We start from the raw sequence: 20598 nt of genomic DNA, 5'->3' as shown, positions 1-20598 counted from the left end.
GACATTTATCCTTTAATTTGCAAATGGCTGTAGGTACTTCTGTTTTTTAAAGCACATAGCTGAAAATTAATAAGCACAGCATTGTAGATTTTAAATGTATTTATATCTAGAATTTTAAGAAGCACTCTTGCCATCAGAGCTCCCAGAGCTTCATTGTAATCAGCATTGGAGGTTATAGAAATTAGTTCCTTTGTTGCATTAGCTGACCACTTTTTAAAAAGAAGGGCTGAAATGCTGCTTTATATTCCTTTCTTGTGTGAGAATTAAAGGATGCTAAGTTAGAGTTTGTTCCAGAGTTCACACAGGAGTCAAAGAGAATAAAGGGGAAATTTTAGGGTAATTCAACATCATAAAGGTGGGAAGGTCATTACTTCAGCTTTGCGCTGACACTTCTGTTAAGGGTGGGAAAGATGCACTTCATGGATGATGGGTACGGTTTTGATTTACGTGTCCCATGTACTCTCTCCTAGCCTATGTGTATGTTTAATTACCTAGATTAGTATCTTTTAAGCAATGGTTTGAAAGACTTACGATTCTCCTTTCTTTAGTTGAGAAGCAAAGGCAGTATCATGAGCAGGAAGAAACACCTGAGATGATGGCAGCCAGAATTGATAGAGACGTGGTAAGTATAACAACCATCCTTAAACCTTAAGACGTTAGCTTTTTTTTTTGAAAGGAAGAAAGTATTCCAGAGAAATACAGTTGATTTAAATAAAGATGTTTTGTAGAAACTGTAATTTCTATTTACAATGGTTGTTGTCTCTTTGAATTATTTTTCTAGTCACTATTTCTATATTTATGCCATTATTTAATCACTGGATATGAGTTATGATAGAATACCAACATATTAACTAGTTTAAAAAAGAATTTAAACTGATTTATCAGATTTGAGGTATAGTCCAGTTTTTTCCTCATAGTTTGAAATTCATAATTAATTTGAGCTGAATATATAATTGAATTGAAATATCTTTTTAATATGTCTTCCTGACATTTATTAAAAATATGTTTTAGCATGCCTGAAAGAAAAAAGTTAGATGGCTTTTTAAAAAGGTATTTGTAAATTTTAATCCTTTATAATCCATAAAATAATACTTATTTTTGCTTGTCCATAGTAAATTACTTGCAGAATAACAATGTATTGTTTTCTAACATAGAATAAGAAGTTAATATAACTAATTTTATACTGTATTCATATTCCCAGCTCATTTGGAAACATAACTCAAAAAGAATTTTCAATTTAATTTTTGCAGCACACTATTGCTTGTTATAATTGGTCAATTTCTAGCCTTTAATTAGAGGAATGTCAAGTTTCGTACCTACTGGAGAAAGTCAACTTTTAGAACACATATATGATATAATAAAAATCCAGTGATCCCTGAAAGCATAGTACATTATTAATTCTCTTTTACTATGTAGAAACTCTTAGTAATTCCTATTATTATAGATTATCTGTGTGCTTGTTATGTTATCACAACATTCTATTTATCTTTTATTCCAAGAAATAATGTTTTCAGTGATTTATTGAGACATATTCAAGAAAGAAAAAAGCTCAGTGTTCTTCTAACAAAATGCTTCTTACAGTTTTCTCCCCTAGCATTATGTGGGAAAACACTGAGAAAATTAGAGGTAATTGAAAATAATTACTGATCTGAGTGATATTGTGAATTCTTTCTTGATGACATGCAAAATTAAGCTAAAGAAATATGTAAATGTCAGGCTTTAGTCACAGATGTGTTTAATTCAATTATTTTTCTTAGAATTAGTGACATTCTTGAAATTTGCCTGTGGGAGGTTTTTTAATAGATTGTGATTTTTCTTTATTGACCAACAGTGTACAACCAAAGCAAAATAGTTTTGTTTTATTTTATTTTATTCTGTAATTTCTAATTTTAGCAAATCTTAAACCACATTTTGGATGATATTGAATTTTTTATCACAAAACTCCAAAAAGCAGCTGAAGCATTTTCTGAGCTTTCTAAAAGGAAAAAAACTAAGAAAAGTAAAAAGAAAGGGCCAGGAGGTAAGTTGGATTTTTTTTTTTTCTGAAAACCATTAAGAACTCCAGTGCTAGACAACGTTTCTTGCTTTTGTGACCTGCTAACCCAATTGAGAGTGGACCCAAGATTCCTTTCCAAGTTCTAGGGTAGCAGTGGAGATTTAGGTGAAAATCAAAATGATTCCAAGAATATTCCATTTTGGTTCTGAGTTGGCTATAGTGAAGAAAACCTGAGGATGCTTTATCTGAATATCAGAGATTCTGAGATTCAGGAATGACATCTGTCTATACTTTTCATTAGTGATTATAGTGTCTGTTAAAGAAAGTCATATTTCTACCCTCCTTATAATTAGATTCATTTTATTGTAAATATCGAACCTCATTATTTTGCTAAATTAAAAGACTGACTTTTCACTTTAAAATAGTTAAGAATGTCAATGGATTTTAACTTTTGTATCACAGAACTCCAAGATGCACATTTAAGTCAGATACAAAGTTACATATAAGAAATGTTAGTTTACTGTAGTCCAGCTACTTAAATGTATAAAATTATGATTTTGGAACTATTATTCATATTCCTTTGACAAAATAGTATAGATAAAATAGAAATATATCCAAGTATAATAAGTAAATATCCCTTCTGTTAGGATCACTTTCAAATATTTCTTTAGTTCTGTATCTACCTCATAAGTTATAACCTGCAACTTTATCTTCCAGATGTATATATATCTGGCTATACCTCTGTTCCACATATTTTTAAAATAAAGTATTATTGCTTCCTGTTGTCTCAAACCACTTTATCCTCCTGTATTCTTTGTGACGGGTACACCACTCTCCTGTTCACCCAGATTCAAAACCACAGATTCTTCTATTACTTCACTCTCTAGCTTATAGCCAAAATCAGTTCTGTGTTCTCAATGTCTCCTGCCTCCAGCTTTTTCTCTTTTCATTTTCATAACGAGTATCCTGTTTCAATCCGTCTTCATTTTCATCCAGTTTCCTAAGCAGTCTTCAAACCTCCAGTATTTATTAAGTAGTCTTGTGATGAGGACAATCTTCTTAAAGTTCTAAGACAGCCACTTCAATTCTTCAGTAAAGTGTATTCTATTGATTTAAATCCACTTCCAACTCTGAAAGTAAGGTCATCCACAATATAACCTTGAGCTATCTTTCCATTCTCATGTTTCTCTGCTTCTAGGCTTGTGGTTTCATGTCCATGCAGTTTCCTTTTTCCATGTTTTTGCTCATGCTGCTTTTAGACAGCCATGATATTTTTCCTATTATCTTGCCCAGGAACAAACCTTTCAAATCCCATCTTAAAAAACTACCTTCCCCTTGACACGTTCTTTTAAATACACATTTCCTCGCCCCCCCACCAGATACAATCTCTTTCCATAATACATGTCTCTCTTATTTATTTACTGATTCACCTCTTCTATTGGATTTTAAGGCACTTAAAAAGTGCCATATGTCTTCACAATGGTAAGCACAATGACTGGTGCATAGAAGGATTATAATATGTGTTTATGGGATTGAATTGAATAATTTGTTGTACCTAAGGATAGGAGGAGTCCCTTTTAAACATGGATTTTCTTCATTTGTTACAATCAGGCTATAAGATATGATGGAATAACTAGGAGCATATATCTGTAGGAATCATAATACTTTGCAGACAAGAATGTATTTTTGTTTTTTTCATTTAATAAATTTTCTTGCAGTTTTTGTGCTCATCTATCTTGTTTCTTCTTTTATCTACTATCTAAATCTAGAGGGTGTTTTAACATTGCGAGCAAAACCTCCACCCGCTGATGAATTTATTGACTGTTTCCAAAAGTTTAAACAGGGATTTAACCTCCTGGTAAGTGAAAGTTTTTTATATATTATTAGTAGAAACAAATAAAAAAGATTAAAGTCTAGCCAGGATGTTCTTCATTAATCTAAGGGATTAAATTGTTCTCAAAGATTTAAATGTATGTTTTGACTTGTATTTAATTAGAACTACAAATTGTAAACATGTATATCTAAGAGACTTGGTAAAAAAAATTTGATTCCTAATATTTTTTTTTAAACTAACTTCTCCTAATCTAACTCTTGCCATGATGGTCAGTCTACTAAAAGTGAAGTGAGTGGTAGAGAATTCTTCCTTTGTGTGTTTTGGACCTTTTTGAATGTCTTTGTTCTGCTGGAATACATCTTTAGTAACACGAGTTGTAAAAATTTCTTGATGTTTTAGGCCAAATTGAAATCTCATATTCAGAACCCCAGTGCTGCAGATTTGGTTCATTTTTTGTTTACGCCATTAAATATGGTAAGTTCTTTTTAATTTAAGAGAATACTCAATCTTAGTATGTTTTGCAATCCAAATTGTCTGTCTGGATTATCTAAGCTTTTTATAACCTCATATGAGTGCTATTTCCCTTGCCATCTATGTAAATATTAAGCATGTAGAATTTGAGAGCTTAAAAGAACCCAAGAAACTGTCTAGTTCAAATGCCTTACTTTATAGATAAGGAAACCGATATCCCTCATAGAGCTAAGGAAATGAAAAGAAATAAAGATTCATTGGATACCACTGTTTCAATATATGCTGTTATACAATATACAGTGATTTGAACAATGTCAGAGTTTTTATTCTCATAAAATAGGCTAGTCATGAGTGGTCCAGGCTTGACTGGAGGCTTTGCATCATGAATTTGTTCAGATACCCAGATTCCTTTCATAAAGGTATTCATTCATTTTCAGGGCTGTCTCTGATTCAAGTCATCATTTATTCATTTATTTATCTATTCCACAAATATTTATTGAGAGCCTGCTATAGTAGCTTATCAGTAACAAAATAGACAAAAATTCTTTCCCTCTTAAAACTTAGAGGAGCATAAAGGAGCAGCCAGTAACCTAAATGCATAAACAATACAGTTTGCTGAAAAGTAAATGCTATGGAAGAAAATTAAATCAGGGAAGGGAAATTGGAAGTGCTCAGTGTGCATGCATGTATGTGTGTTTGTATTTGTAATAGTATTGAATTTAAATAAGGAGGTCCTGGATGGCCTCATTGAGAAGTGTCATTTGAGCAAAGGAAGTGAGCAGTGAGTCATGTGAATTTCTGAGTGAAGAACATTCCAGACAGAGAACAACTAATGTCAACGCTCTGAGGTACTAACATGCAAAGCATGTTCTTAGAATAAGCAGATATCTTGACTGGAACAGACTGAAGAAGGAGAATATTAGAAGGACATGAGTTCAGCCAGATAACAGGAGGACATTTGTTGGACCTTATAGGCGATTCTGAGATCTCTGACAGTTGAAGGATTTTCAGCAGACTATGGAATGCTCTGGCTGTAATGTTTTGAAACTTGGGGGAACAAGAGGTCAGGAGGTCAGTTGGCTATTAAAGTAATCTAGATGGTTTTTTTATGGTACTTGGACAAAGTAGCACTGGAGCTGGTGAGAAATCTGATGGAAGCCACAAGATTTGTTGTTAGATCAGATGTGGTATACAAGAACTCTACAAGCCAAGGATATCTCCAAGGTTTTGAGCTTAACCCTGAATGATGGAGGAAGATCCTTCTGGGCAACTGGGAACAGCATGTGCAAAGACACAGAAGCATAACACATTGCGGCATGCTCAGAAACACCTGGATAAATGGAAGGCAATTGACTCTTGATCTGAAGCCACTCAAAAATCCCCATTCTTCTTGTGCCATATCTCTGGGAAAGTGAGATTTTTCTGTAAAACATTCTGGTTTCTGCTCTAGGAGATAACAGCCATATCTTTAACCAGGAAATAGCCCCTGAGAAGGAAATTTGGAACAGGTTTAGACTACTTATTATTTTGCTTTATCAGAGAGTTACATCTGTTTGTTTGTTTCTGCTAGTCATTAAATTTTCCATATTATATTAGGGCAGTTTCCTAGAATTACATATGGGAGGATATTTCTTATGATAGCTCTATGTCTGTATGTTTCTCTATAGTCTTTATAGTATGTCTCTGTAGACACAGCCATTAACTCTTAATGTGAGCATTGTTTTCCCTATATCATTCCTTTTTAGAACCACACTTTCAAAGTTTGGCATAATAGATGTATCAGTAGATATACATATAAAAAATTCAGATTGGTAATCTACCTGACTTAGAATTCTCTGGATAGTCATTAGTATTTTCCAGGGAAAGTATATCATGTACAGCCAACAGGCAAATGCTGTGAAATTTGCTTAGCTGTTATCTTTTAATTGTAGATTATTAGGCACCATTGGGCAGAATAAAGACATTTGGCAAAGTGCTTTTCATTCAGTAGTGCATTGCCCAGCATCAGAATTTAATTTGTATATATATAAAACATTCCTTGTTTTTGGCATGGAATTTTGTTTACACATTTCAAAAACACAAAAGTGGTCATCTTGTTTTTTTTAAAATGATTTAATTTCATTTTAGGTGGTACAGGCAACAGGAGGTCCTGAACTAGCCAGCACAGTACTCAGCCCTCTATTGACTAAGGATACAATTGATTTCTTAAATTATACCTTCAATACCGATGAACGGCAGCTGTGGATGTCATTGGGTGAAACTTGGATGAAAGCCAGGTAAACATATAGGAGTTTAACATTTGATAACTGTAATGTTTTATGTTTTGTTCTGCTTATTACATGGATTCAATGAGACATTTATTGAACCTTCTTATTTTTGAAGGGCTGGGTATTATACAGTGAAAACGTGTCAGCACTTAAAAAGTTAGAAATATAGTGGAGGAGATTGAAGTGTATGTAACCTAAGACGTAATAAATATTAGGGGTGAGTCATAAATAAAATGCCATTGGAGTGGCAAAGTGAAGCAGTCAGGAAGAGATTCAGAGAACAGACTCATTAGCTTTCAAAAAAAAACTAACATAAAATTGGTGTAAAATAATACTAGCAATTATTTATACAGTTTTTATACAGTGGCTGCTAGACACTCTTCTATGTCCTTTATATAGAAACCGGTTTTATCCTCATGTTACAGATGAGGAAACTGATTCAAGGAGGGTCTGTAATTTGTCTACATTCACAACAACTTGCAAGTGGCAGAGCTGAGATTTGAATTCAGGCAATTGACTCTGGATTCAGCATTCGTAGTACTAATTTGTCTTTAGGAGGATGAGTAGAATTTTCACAAATACATAGCATAGAAAGAGCCTTGCTGGTAGAGAGAGAAACATGAGTGAAAGCATGAAGCAGGAAGGTCTAGAGAATAAAGTGTGAGTATGGCTTTAGCTGGAATTTAAGTCGGGGGTCTTTGTGAAGAAACAAGAGTGGAAGGCCAGTTGGTATTAAATCAGGAAAATGGGTGGCCAGGGTGGGGTTATGACAGGCTGCCAGTGCCATACTAAGGAGATGGAACGTGGTTCTTCAGCATGAGGAGAACCATTAACTTTATGAATAGGAGTGTGACATAATCACATCTGTGTTTTAGAAGGGTCAGGGTGGTAGTTGAGTGTAGCAAGGACAAGGACAAAAGTAGCTGGAGGGAGGAAGGTACCTTGGGATGTTTGTGCTATAGTAGAGATTCCTTATGAATCACTAGTCTCCTCGACTGAAATAATTGCAGTGGAAATGAAAAGGAAGAGGGGAAAATTTTAAGAACTGCATACTTGGCAGTAAGTGATGATGGACGACAAATCATTAACAAGAGTAGCATTAAAGTTTGCCAATAAAGACGAGTTATAAAAATGTTTCTAATTTTGTGATATGTGAATGAAAAATTTCCTTTCCACATTTACCTAAATCTGTTTATTTCTCACTACTTATGGTAAATCATTCAGTATGGCCACTCAGAATTTTGTCTTCCTGATGATTTTGAGTGGATTTCTAAAAGTACTGGCCCAGTAATAATTGTTTTCTCCTTCCTTTCTCTTTTTGAATCATATTCCAAAGTACTCCCTTATTTTTTGGATTTTAGCAATTTGCTTGTGTTGGAATGTGGTTTACACTTTACAGTGCTTATCAAGCAGAAAATTCTTTAAAAGCACTGAAATCATTGATTTATATTGGAAATATTCTTTCAATTTGTTTAGTTGTATATTGTAGCATACAAAAGCTAGTTAAATAGATTCCTTAAATCTAGTAGATTTAATAGAGTATTTTTTTTTCTTTACCATCTATTTTCAGCAGCCTGCAGTATTGGCATTCCTTTGTTCTTCCTCATGCAAAAATATTTTTAAATTTGTACATTCAGTCACTGTTATACACTCTAGATATTCTTAGATTATACCTTCTCAGTCTTTATCATCTATCTTTCCTTCTGATTTCATTTGAGTATGGTTTTGTGATAAGGTGGAATCTTTTTATTTTTCATATGGAGCTTTTAAAATTTATCAGATATTTTAACAAGTAGTTCAACTCTTTCATTTCTTTGTTGGGTCCTACCTCAAATAAGGGACTTAATCTCCATTTGAAAAATACAGTAAAAAGAAATGTAGTCTTACTTCTTCATGTGGGAAAAATGGTCATTTCAGATCCTAATTGTTAATAGTATTAGGAAATTGATGTACAGATTCAAAATCTCATAAAGATGAAAAGAATCATGAAGGCACATAATAATCTGAATAAAATGGCTCATTTCATTATAATAGAAATATATCAAAGAACAAAATCATGTGTGAAGGAGAGAAATTGTAACAGAAATGAAGCTGTAATTTCTATCCTAGTTATCTTTGTGGTTTTGGAGTGGTTAGGAGTGGTTAGACCTGTAGAAATATGTCTTTCTCACTTGAAATCATTAAATAGTGAATGGTTAATGGTTATGATTACAGATGAGTCCTAACCTTGTTTTTCTGATTGAAACCTACCTGATACATTTAAGTTATAAACTAGGCCATCTGTTTCATTTTAGGCGACATAATTATGCAATAATAAATCTTAGGAAGATGTTAGGAACATACTGGGCTGTTTCCTTTTTGAAAGACATTTCTGATATTAGAAGGCTTCATAATGATAGGAAGGGAGTAAAGGAAGAGATAGGAATATGAAACTCCTTTAGATAGTAGAGAAATTAATATTCTAAATACTTATACACTTTTCACTTCACAATCCCCATGCAATTTTTTTAAAAACATCTATACCCATGTTGAAGAATTGAGTTTTATGGATAATTGAGGCAATGTGGTGAAAATACATGGTGCATCAGAATTTAGACTTCCTTTTGACTTCATTTTATTGTTCTACATACTGGCATAAACACATTTATTTTCTTTTATTTTTTGGATGGAAGGAGGACAGATTAGACGTGTAAAGCTTTGGGTTGTTTTGCTTTTGTTTGTTTTTGTGGCCAGCCTTTCTGAAGATACTTGTGAGCATAGATATGTTTCTTATCTTTATTTTATTGTTTATATATTTTAATGTCCTCACATAGATCAGAGTGGCCAAAAGAACAGTTTGTCCCACCCTATGTTCCACGGTTCCGCAATGGTTGGGAGCCCCCAAAGCTGAACTTCATGGGACCACCAGTAGATCAAGATATGTATCAGCTGGCTGAGTCTGTGGCAAATGTAGCAGAACATCAGCGCAAACAAGAAATAAAAAGATTATCCATGGAGGTGAGATTTATTTCATCACCTTTGTACAGAGTGCAGTAATCAGTGTGTTCTCCTGTATTTCTGATAGTATGTTTTCATTTTATTGAACTGAAGATTGTTCTTCATTGTCCTCTCCTGCTGTTCTAAGTCACCTTTCTAGCTCAGCCATTTTTTGGTGTGTGTGATAATGATTGCTCTGTTTCCCCATAAAGCCCAAACCCAGTCCCAGTGATTCTGTTAAAGCCTGTCAGCCCTCACCCCTTCCACTTATGCCACTGCTAGCCTCACTCTGGAGATTGTATATCTTTTAGAGTTTGCACTTTCTCTCCTTGTCCTTCCATTCAACTTATTTCTTTCTATTTTCCTCTCCCATTCTCAGACCCTCAATAAAGTCTCCTGAGCCTACTCTAAGTCAGTGGCAAGCAGCACTTTCCTGAAAGCTCCATTTCTTTCTTCTTCCTCAGTCCTAAACCTCTGGAGTTGTATCAGCCAAATCTTCTCTTGGACCTCAGTCCCCAGACTCAACTGTTCATTTGTAACACTGATACGCTTTGAGGAGATCATAAAATTTGTTGTGTCTTTTAAGTATTTACTAAGCTTTAGAATCTAACTTAATTGGGGACAGATTGAGGGAATGAAACTGGGTGGGTTATCTGTTCACAGTCCTGGAAATACTTGTTCTATGGCTCTTCTTATTCTGTCAGAAAAGTGAACTGAACATTGATTAAAGCTGAACCAAACCCAGATGGGATGATCAAAACCTGAGGAATTAGATGAATCAAATATAGTTAGAAGGAGAAAAAGTAAACAATGACTAGTCCTCCTTGCAGTCCTTTTTTAATTCTCAGACTATGATGGGTACTTATGATATGGGAAACATGATCTGAAGGAATGAATTAGCAAACCATAGTAAAAAACACCTTGTGACCTCAATTTTAAGTAGAAACATCATCTAAATTGAATTTCTTAAAATCGTTCCCTTGGGGGCTAGTTTCTTGATAATAACAATAACATACCAGAAGATTGGCTTATTTCCTGAAACTTTAAAAATAAACAAACATACTCCTTTGAAAATAACTTTTTAAGTATATTTTTTCTTTCTTCTGGCTGCTTATAAGGGAAGAGGTGTATGCCATACCTGCCCTTCCCTCTAAATGAGTGATTAAGAAGGTGACTTCACAGCTCTGGGAGTTGGTTGGCAGACGTATGTCCCTACTGATATTTTATAGCTTTGCCCTCATAGCTATGAATTTTCTTTCCTCTTAGAAGTCAGCTCTTTTAGAGGGGAAAAAATGTAATCAAATGTGAAATTATGATACCTTTGCTGTTACTATAGTTACAGCTGACTGTTTTCAATCATAAAACTTTCTAGCTTACACTCTTCATGTCTTAAATAGGAAAATAAACCCACATTTTAATATATGCCTCAGAAATTACTTTTGTGAGGTTTTTTTTCCTATTTTTTTTTATTTAAAGAGAATAATATGTTCCATGCTTCCAGTAACTAAATTTGTCTACTCTCACTGAATAAGTAACTTAAGAAGGGAAATTATTGAGAATCACTCTTGTAATGAATTTATCATTTTCCTGTAGAAAACCATTTCCCATTTTATAATTTAAGTACTTATTCACAGGTTTAAAAAAACGAAGTGAAAAACGCCTGCTGTCAGTTCTAGAGGATTTCATGCCTTGAGATTTTGCTGGAAAAGAGGCTAACTAATCGTGATTTAAAATGCATAAAAAATGCAATCACCCCTAGAGGAGAAATTTTATTGTACTTTATTGCTGCTATAATAAGTATATTTAGGGCCAGTTATGGTTAATTCAGGATCTCATGATTTTGTTTAGAATTGAAAGATGTAGACAATGTGGAGTGACAAATATGGATGGCAGCACTCAGCTTCTTTACTTCCTCTCAACCAGGAGCAGCCTTAGACAAGATCATGTATTTGTCACAGTTACTCATTTGTCAACATTTCTCTCCTCCCATTTAATATTCCCAGTCACTTATGGGGCCTAGTGATTTCATACTGGCTGACATCCCTCTGGACAAAAAATGCGGAAAACAGGGGTCATTCTAATGGTTTTTACATTTCTTCCTTTATAACTGCTTTTAATCAAAATTCGCCTAAACATTTAGTGTCTCTATCCTAGGGAAATGATAAACTGAATTTATCTGAGTTAAGTGTCTCAGATTAACTCAGACACTTAATAAATAAACCATGGTTTATTTGTAAATGGTTTATTTGTAATTGTGTTTTAAGTGTAGTGTCTTAATACATATTTCAGAGGAGTAATAAAAGATGGGTATTTTAACATCAACACTTGTCTAGTGAGGACATCCCACCTATTTTGTCCATGGATAAAATCAGCTCTACCCCTCCAACTTTGCCATTAAGATGAATTACGGTAACTGTGTATCTAAGAATTTTCTAAAACAGTGCTGATTTAAAATATTTTACTCCACTGAGTGCATAAATTATTGAAGTACCCAATAATGACTTCCAATGCTTCATTATCTACCATGCATCTCCTAATATACCTCATTTTATATATAGAAACAGTACATGAACTTTAGATAATATTTTTTAGGTTTCCCACCCTCCTAATCTAAGCATGTGGTCTTTCTAGCTTTAGAACCATGGTGCTAAAAGGATGCATAAAACTCATAACCTCCTTCATGGCACCCAGTTGGCTTATGTCTGAATTGTGTTCATTGTGAGAAGAAATGCCTCCCCTGTTTTCTTATTCTGGACTATTGAAATATATAGATGTGCCTTTCTATTTTTCCCATACCAATAAATATAACAATGTATATAATAATGCTGCCAGTTCTTTAAAACTGAGAATAGTGTTCTTTCTACATAGAAAGAGAAAAATGAGAGGTGGTATAATTTTCATGCATGGAGTTCAGATTATTTTCATGTTACGTATTTGCTTGGCTAGAGAGGCCATAGTCTGTTACTTAAAAAAGAGGAAGGGCTTAGGTGTTTGTTTTATTTTAACCAATTTTATTTTATCCAAGCTGTTAAGCTCTGCCTAATACCCAAATCACCTATTATTGAAAATTCCAATGAAGGAATTTATGGCTTTTATACCTGATTATTTTCAAAATTAAGATTTAATCTTTGCACTAATGACTTTTCTTATTATAAGTAGGTGTTTGATAAAAATATATCACTTTCATTTCATAATTGAGTAACATAATATACAATCACTTGAAAATGAAAACTGATCACAGTATACTGGAGACAGGCTTGCTGACAGATCTCAGTGTTTATTCAAATAGTATTTGTGTTTCTTTGATCTTTTTCCCTCTGTCTTTCAGCAATCCAGTATATCTGACTATTCTTCAGCCGATGGGTACCCATTCAATAACAACAATTACACAAGAGGGCCCCATCTGGACCAAGGGGAAGCTGCTGTTGCTTTTAAGCCAACTCCAAGTCACCATGTAGATAGGTAACATTTAATGGGCCCTATTTGGGTTGCTGTGGATAACTGTCTTTGCTTTAGTGCTGACAGAGATGGCAGTGTCTACACTGTCCACTACTTCTTTAAACTCTCCATTGGTTAATTATTTAGTAACATTTCAGTTATTCCCTCATGGAACTGGCTTTCATGAACAGAAGATGTCTGGACCTCAAGTCTGGAATTCTCACTTAGTGCAAATAACTGATGACTTTCCCTATTTAAAAAGATATTTCTGACAAAATATGTGAATTAAGGAGAAAAAAGGAATTGTTTTGAAACTTTGCATTAGTTTGTACCAGATAGTCTCTAGTAATATATCTTTAAAAAAAAAATTCCGTCTTTGCCATCCCCCAATACAAGCTGTCCTTTAAATAGAAATGTTTAAATTAATTATAAACCAAATATTTAAGCTGTTCAATACCTTATCTGTAATTCTTCCTATTTCATCTTATTTTATTTTATCTTCACATTCCAGTTTTGCATTTCATTCCTTTTCCCACATTTTTACTCTTAAAAAAAGTTCAGTGTAGGCAGAAATGGAAAAGTGGGATGGCACAGACAGAAAGGAATTGGGATAGGTTCACTTTTTCAGTCTTTTCTAGCCACTGCAAGTGAATTTCATGTGGAGGACACCCATATGCCAAAAAGAGAAGTGGATAAAATATTGATAGCACAAATGTGTGAGGACAGTCATTAAAATGAAATGGAATAGAGAACTTGCCCTAGACCTTTCCTACCTCAAAATCTTGCTTTTAACAAGTGTTGCATGCTGTTTATTTCTTTCCAATATACTATTTCTTAATAGCAAATGAAAAAAGGTGAGATTCATTTATTTTTTCTTTTTTGCCAGGGATACTGACAAAGGTAATGCTTAAATAATATTTGTGGAAATTATGCAGGTATTACTCTAATATACTAATAACATATTAAATTGAGTTCAAAGAAAAGGCAACAATGAGCCATATGTTTTGAAAATGCCAACATATGAAAGCTGGTTTTATATTACACAATCAATTTTTAGTACAGGTGTAAATCAGTTTTGAGGTTCAAAAATTATTTAATTGAAAAAAATTATTTCATTGAATTCTTCATGACTAACTCATTGCTCATCCTAATATTTCACTTTTCCTTTCCTTCTCTCTTAGATGTTAATATTCTAGAACTGATTTCAGATGAGTCCTTTCTTTCTTTTTGTTCTATCACTCTACTAAATAGGAATGGTTCTCTTCAGCTTAGTAGCCAGAAAACCACTTGAGTACATTTTTCACATGTGTTCAGTTAGTAGTATATATTGATACCAGAGCACTTGCTTCTTTTTAAGACTAACACATTGTGGGCACTCAGAACATGTTTGTGAATTTATTTGGCTGATTAATTGAGCGAGTACATGGTAGTATATCTAGCATTTAAGAGTGTTGACTACTTCTCTGTCCTTCACCCACAAATATATAAGGTATAAATAATATTACTGATGGAATAACCTTATGTCATTTATTTTAGGATGCTTATCAAAAAATCCTTTAAAAGTTTACCTTGATCTTTATGATCTTTATAGAATATTAGGGGACTGTGCATCTGGTTTATTGATTTAGTTCTATCTTTTTTCCCATCTGCTTCCAAAATGGATTCAAGCAGTTCACTTTAAGTTATATGCACAAATGTAATGTTAATATTAAAATTAAAAATAAAATACCAAATTAAGAAATTAAGAGTGAGGATAAAAATTAAAATTTATGAAATGTAAGGGTTGACATTGTGTTTGAATTTCAAATTCATCTCTGAAGTTCCTCGCTGTCAAGCAGGAAGAGAAATATAATCATGTTATCATTAGCAAAAGGAAGAATTATATGTCAGTTCCTTAAAATAAACAGTGCTTTCCTACTGCTTTTCCTAAATTCTAAAAATTATATATCTATTGGAACTTTATATAGTGCATAATAGGTTAGATACGTGACATTATTTTTAATATTTCTTTTTCCTTATTTACTGAATGCTGTGGTAAATTTCATAAGGTTTTTTTTTAGTACCCTGTGATAAATAGAAAGTATAATTTAATGAAAGAAATTCGGTGAAGAGATTTTCAAGTATAACCTTAGGAAGGTCAAAATTTAGCCAGAGGAATAAAATTTTTTAGAAATACATTGAATGGTGGGTAGATTGCATATTTCAAAATTTAGCCAGAGAAATAATTTTTTAAATACATTGAATCATGAGTAGATTGCATATTGCGGTTGTCTTCTTGAATTACATCTGTATTAGCTAGGATCCTCTAGAGATATGGAACTGACAGTAAATATTATGAGATTTTTTTCTAGGAATTGTCTTAAGTGATTTGGGGCGTGGGCAAGTCCAAATTCTATAGGGCGGTTTGCTAGCTGGGAACTCCAGAGGAGGTTTATGGCGAATTCCCCAGGAGAAGCTGGCTGGCTGAAGTAGAGATGAAAATTCTGTCTTTTGACTGTTGAAATCATCACTTTTCCTTTTAAGGCCTTCAGCTGATTGGATGAGGAATCTCTCAGTGTTGAAGGCAATCTCCTCAGTTGACTGTAGATGCAATCAATATAATAATGATTTAAGTCCACAAGATATCCTCACAGTAATAATTACACCAGTGCTTGCTTGAGCAAACAACTAAACATTATAACCTGGCCAAGTGTACACATGAATTTGACCATCACACCATCTCTCAGCTGGGTTTAATAGGAGCTGGATAACTGATAAACACCTGGAGCATTGATAGAAAATTTCCTATCATTATTGCAGAAGCTATCTGAAAGTTCTGGTCTGATATGAAATACACAGAGGTTTGCAATTAGTTTTTATAATAATTATTATTTACCAGAAACTCTATTATATGTCAGGAATACAGTAGAATGTATGAAATACAGTCACTAGTCAGTGAAATAACTGTGTCATTAGATATCTATTGAATTTAGATCCCTCCCCTTTGATGGATTATAATTCACTATTTTTCAGAAGTAATTAAATGTTTTAGAGAAGTTCTCAAATTATTACTACTCTCCACATTTCCATGCTTTTTAAATTGGCTATCTCAATAGATCTCTTAGGAAACTTTGGTTCATTTCAAAAATTGTGGTAGTACATATTGTACACTTGCTTCTGAGACATGCAAGATAGCAGAGACCTCAAAGAATACTGCAGCACACTTTTTAAATTTTTAATTTTAGTAACTTAGATACATTCTAAAATTTCCCCTTTTAACTACATTCAAATACATAATTCATTGTTGTTCATTACATTCACAATGTTGTGCCATCATCACAACCATCCTTTTCCAAAACTTTTCCATTATACCAAATAGAAATTGCACCAATTCAACATGAACTCCCCAGCCCTAACCCACCCCAGCCCCTGGTAACCTGGTTTCTGACTCTATGAATTTACTTATTCTAATTATTTCATATCAGTGAGATCATACAATATTTGTGCTCTGGTGCCTGGCTTATTTCATACAACATAATGTCTTCAAAGTTCATCCATGTTGTCACCTTTCAGAATTTCATTCCTTTTTATGGCTGAATAATATCCCTTTATATGTATGTACCACATTTTCTTTATCCATTCAGCTTTTAATGACATTTAGGTTACTTCCATTTTATAGCAATTATGAATGCTGCTGCTATGACATCAATGTGGAAATACCTGTTCAAGTTTCTGCTTTCGGTTATTTAGGGTATATACCTAGAAGCGTGATTGCCAGATCATGTGGTAATTCTGTATTTAACTTTGTGAGGAACTACCAAACTCTCTTCCACTGCAGCTGTACAATTTTACATTCCTACCAACAATGAATGAGTGTTCCTATTTCTCCACATCCCCTCCAGCACTTGCTATTTCCCATTTTTTTAAAGTACTAATCATGCTAGTGGGTGTGCAGTGGTATTTTATGGTTTTGATTTGCATTTCCCTAATGGTAAATGATGTTGAACATCTTCTAATGTGCTTATTGGCTATTTATTTATCTTCTTTGGAAATTGTCTATCCAAGTTTTTTGATCATTTTTAAATCGGGTTGTTTATCTTTTTGTTGTTGAATTGTGGAATTTCTTTATATGCTCTGCATATTAAACCTTTATCAGATATGTGATTTCCAAATATTTTCTCCTCTTCTATAGTTGTTATTGTACTTTCAAGATTTTTCTTTTGTTGCTCATGCTTTTGGTGTAAAGAAGAAACCATTACATAAAACCAGATCTTGAATATGCTTCCCTCTGTTTTCTTTGAGGAGTTTTACAGTTTTGATTCTTATATTTTGGTCTTTGGTCTATTTTGAGTTCATTTCTGTATTTGGTGTGAGATAGGTCTCCACCTTCATTCTTTCACATATGAATACGCAGTTTTCCAGCACCATTTGTTGAAGAGACTGTTCTTTCCCCTTGGTATTCTTTCCAACAATCAATTGGTCATATATGCAGGGGGTCTATTTCTGAACTCTTAGTATGATTCCATTAGTCCATGTTTCTGTTCTTGTGCCAGTATCATACTGTTTCGGTTATGATTAGCTTTTTAATAAGCTTAAAAACTGAGAACTCTGAATCCTCTGATTTCTTTTTCCAGATGGTTTGGCTATTCAGGAACCTTGACCCTTCCATATAAATTTGATGATTGGTTTTACCATTTCTGGCAAAGCTGTTGTATTTTTTTTGTTTGAATTGTGTTGAATCTTGTTTTAGTTTGAAGCTGCCAGAATATGATACACCAGAAACGGAACAACTTTTAGAGAGGGAAATTTATTAAGTTGCAAATTTACATGTTCTAAGGCCTCTCCATGGAAACCATCTAATCAAAAGTTTCTACCCATAATTGGGTAGGTCACATCTCCATGGAAACAATCAAAAAGGTCTCACTCAGCAATACTGAATGAGAATTAAAGGACATAGTTTTTTGGAGGTGCACCACAGATTCAAACTGACACAAATCTGTAAATCATTTTGGATAGAATTGGCTTCTTAACAAAACTTTTTCTTACAATTCATGAACATAGAATGTCCTTCCATTTATTTACATCTTCTTTGATTTATTTTAGAAATATTTTGTAGTCTTCTGTGTACAAGTCCTTTATATATTTGGTTAGGTTTATTCCTAGGTATTTTATTCTTTCTGTTGCTATTGTGAATGGGTATTTTTTCTTGATTTCCTCTTCAGATTGTTCATTACTAGTGTGTGGAAACACTACTGAGTTTTGCATGGTAATCTTGTACCCCATCATTTTGCTGAATTTATTTATTAGCTCTAATAACCTTGTTGTGGATTTTCAGGTTCTCCTATATGTAGAATCATGTCATCTGCAAATAGGGAAAGTTTTCCTTCTTCGTTTCCAATTTGTCTTGCCTAATTGCTCTGCCTAGAACTTCTTATATGATGTTGAATGACAGTGGTGACAATAGGCATCCTTGTCTTGTGCCTGATCTTAGAGCTAAAGCTTTCAGTCTTTCACTATTGAGTACAATGTTAACTGTGGATTTTTCATGTATGCATCTTATCATGTTGAGGAGACTTCCTTCTGTTCCTTGTTTTCTAAGTCTTTTTATCAAGAGAATTGACACACAAATGCCTTTTCTGTGTCAATTGAGATGAGCATGTATGCTTTTCCCCCTTTGTTCTGTTAATGTAGTGTATTAGAATAAATGATTTTCTTACATTTGAACCAGTCTTGCATACCTGGAATAAATCCCACTTTATCACACATATAATTCTTTTAATGTGCTGTTGGATTCAGTTTGCTAGTATTCTGTTGAGGACTTTGCATCTATATTCATAAGGGATATTGATCTGTAATTTTCTTGTCTTGTGGTATCTTAATCTGGCTTTGGTATAAGGTATAGAATGAGTTAGGGATTGTTATTGGAATTGATTTGCTAGTATTTTGTTGTGTATTTTTGGATCTGTATTCATTAGGAGATCGGTCTGTAGTTTTCCTTTCTGATATCTTTACCTAGTTTTGGTATTAGAGTGATGTTATCTTCAGAAAGTGAGTTAGGTAGTGTTCCCTTTTCCTCATTTTTTTTGGATGTTTGAGCAGGATTGGTGTTAATTCTTCTTGGAATGTTTGGTAATGTTCACCTCTGAAGCCATCTGGTCCAGGGCTTTTCTTTGTTTGGAGGCTTTTGATTACTGACTCAGTCTCTTTCCTTGTTATTGGCCTATTGAGATCTTCTAATTCTTCTTGAGTTAGTGTAGGTAGTTTGTGTGTTCCTAGGAATTTGTCCATTTCATCTACGTTATCTAATTTGTTGTCGTATAATTCTTTATAGTACTTTCTTATGATCCTTTTATTTCTGTGGGGTCTATAGTAGTGTCCTTCCTTTCTTTTCTGATTTTAGTTATTTGCATCTTCTCTATTTTTTTTTTTCATTGTCAGTCTATTAAAGGTTTGTCTTTTCAGAGAACTACCTTTTGGTTTTGCTGATCTGTTGTTCTTTTTTTTTTTTTATTCCATATGTCATTTGTCTCCACTCTATTATTTGTTATTTCTTTCCCTCTGCTGGCTTTGAATTTAGTTTTCTCTTCTTTTTCTAGATCCTCCAGTTATTATGTTGATTCTCTATTTGAGATCTTTCTTCCCCTTTTTTATTTCAAAAACAGTTTTATTCACACACCATCCAGTCCGTCCAAAGTGTACGTTCAATGGCTCTTGTTATAATCATGGAGTTGTGTATTCATCGCCACATCTTTTTTTTTAATGTAAACATTTAGAGCTGTAAATTTCTCTCTCAGCACTGTCTTTTCTGTATCTCGTAAGTTTTGGTATATTGTATTTTCATTTTCATTCACTTCAAGCTATTTCCTAATTTCCCTTGTTATTTCTTCTTTGACCCATTGGTTGTTAAGAGTGTGTTCTTCAATTTCCACATATTTGTTAATTTTCTATTTCCCCCTCTCCTGTTATTGATTTCTAGCTTCATCCCATTGTGCTCAGAGTAGATATATTTTATGGTTTCAATATTTTTTAATTTTTTGAGACTTGATTTGTGACCTCATATGTGGTCTATCCTGGAGAATGATTCATGTGCACGAGAAAAGAACATGTGTTCTGTTTTTGCTGGATGAAGTGTTCTCTGTCTTTTAGTTCTAGTTAGTTTGTAGTATCATTCAAGATACTGGACTGGCCTCAACATACAGCCACCCTGGTATGTGTATAGAGTTTATTTGCTCCCTCTGGAACAGTGCCAGGGACCCACAACAGGAGTTGTGGCTCCACAATGCATCTGGAAGGAGATGTGATAGGGGCCAGCCAAATCTCCCAGAGTTTCTACTGTTTTTAATTTCATTTTCTTGTTTCTGCACTCATCCTATTGCTGTAACCACTTAACTGTTTTCTGGAATTTTGAGCAAGATGACTCTGCCAATTTCTGCTCATTTTTCACACATTTTATGGAGCATCTTCTTCCATCATCTTGGTCAACTGAAGTGAGACTCTTTTTTTTTTTTTTTTTAACTCACTGATTCAGATACTCAGAGACAGAGAGTTATTCTGCCCTTTGTATCATAATCTCAGCTCTCCATTATTGGTAGTGATTATTCTCAAGGTTGTAGGAGAGAGGAACATGGGGGAAGAGA

At 33.7% G+C, this 20598-nt stretch overlaps 1 protein-coding gene across 20 annotated transcripts in view; it reads left to right on the top strand.

The window, feature by feature from the left end:
- EPS8 (EGFR pathway substrate 8, signaling adaptor) overlaps positions 1 to 20598 on the top strand; it is a 288863-nt gene that overhangs the window by 243619 nt on the left and 24646 nt on the right. For all 20 annotated transcript variants that reach the window (XM_077170203.1, XM_077170198.1, XM_077170195.1 and 17 more), the window contains 7 exons: positions 549 to 622; positions 1894 to 2020; positions 3766 to 3854; positions 4230 to 4304; positions 6429 to 6577; positions 9382 to 9565; positions 12873 to 13006. In XM_077170203.1, the coding sequence (XP_077026318.1) occupies positions 549 to 622; positions 1894 to 2020; positions 3766 to 3854; positions 4230 to 4304; positions 6429 to 6577; positions 9382 to 9565; positions 12873 to 13006 (832 nt within the window). The remainder of the gene's footprint in view (positions 1 to 548; positions 623 to 1893; positions 2021 to 3765; positions 3855 to 4229; positions 4305 to 6428; positions 6578 to 9381; positions 9566 to 12872; positions 13007 to 20598) is intronic.

The sequence above is a fragment of the Tamandua tetradactyla genome, chromosome 7 (genome assembly GCF_023851605.1).
Source record: "Tamandua tetradactyla isolate mTamTet1 chromosome 7, mTamTet1.pri, whole genome shotgun sequence".
In the NCBI taxonomy this organism is placed as follows: Eukaryota; Metazoa; Chordata; class Mammalia; order Pilosa; family Myrmecophagidae; genus Tamandua; species Tamandua tetradactyla.
Note: the sequence above shows the minus strand (reverse complement) of the source record. Positions and strands in the feature narration are given on the sequence as shown.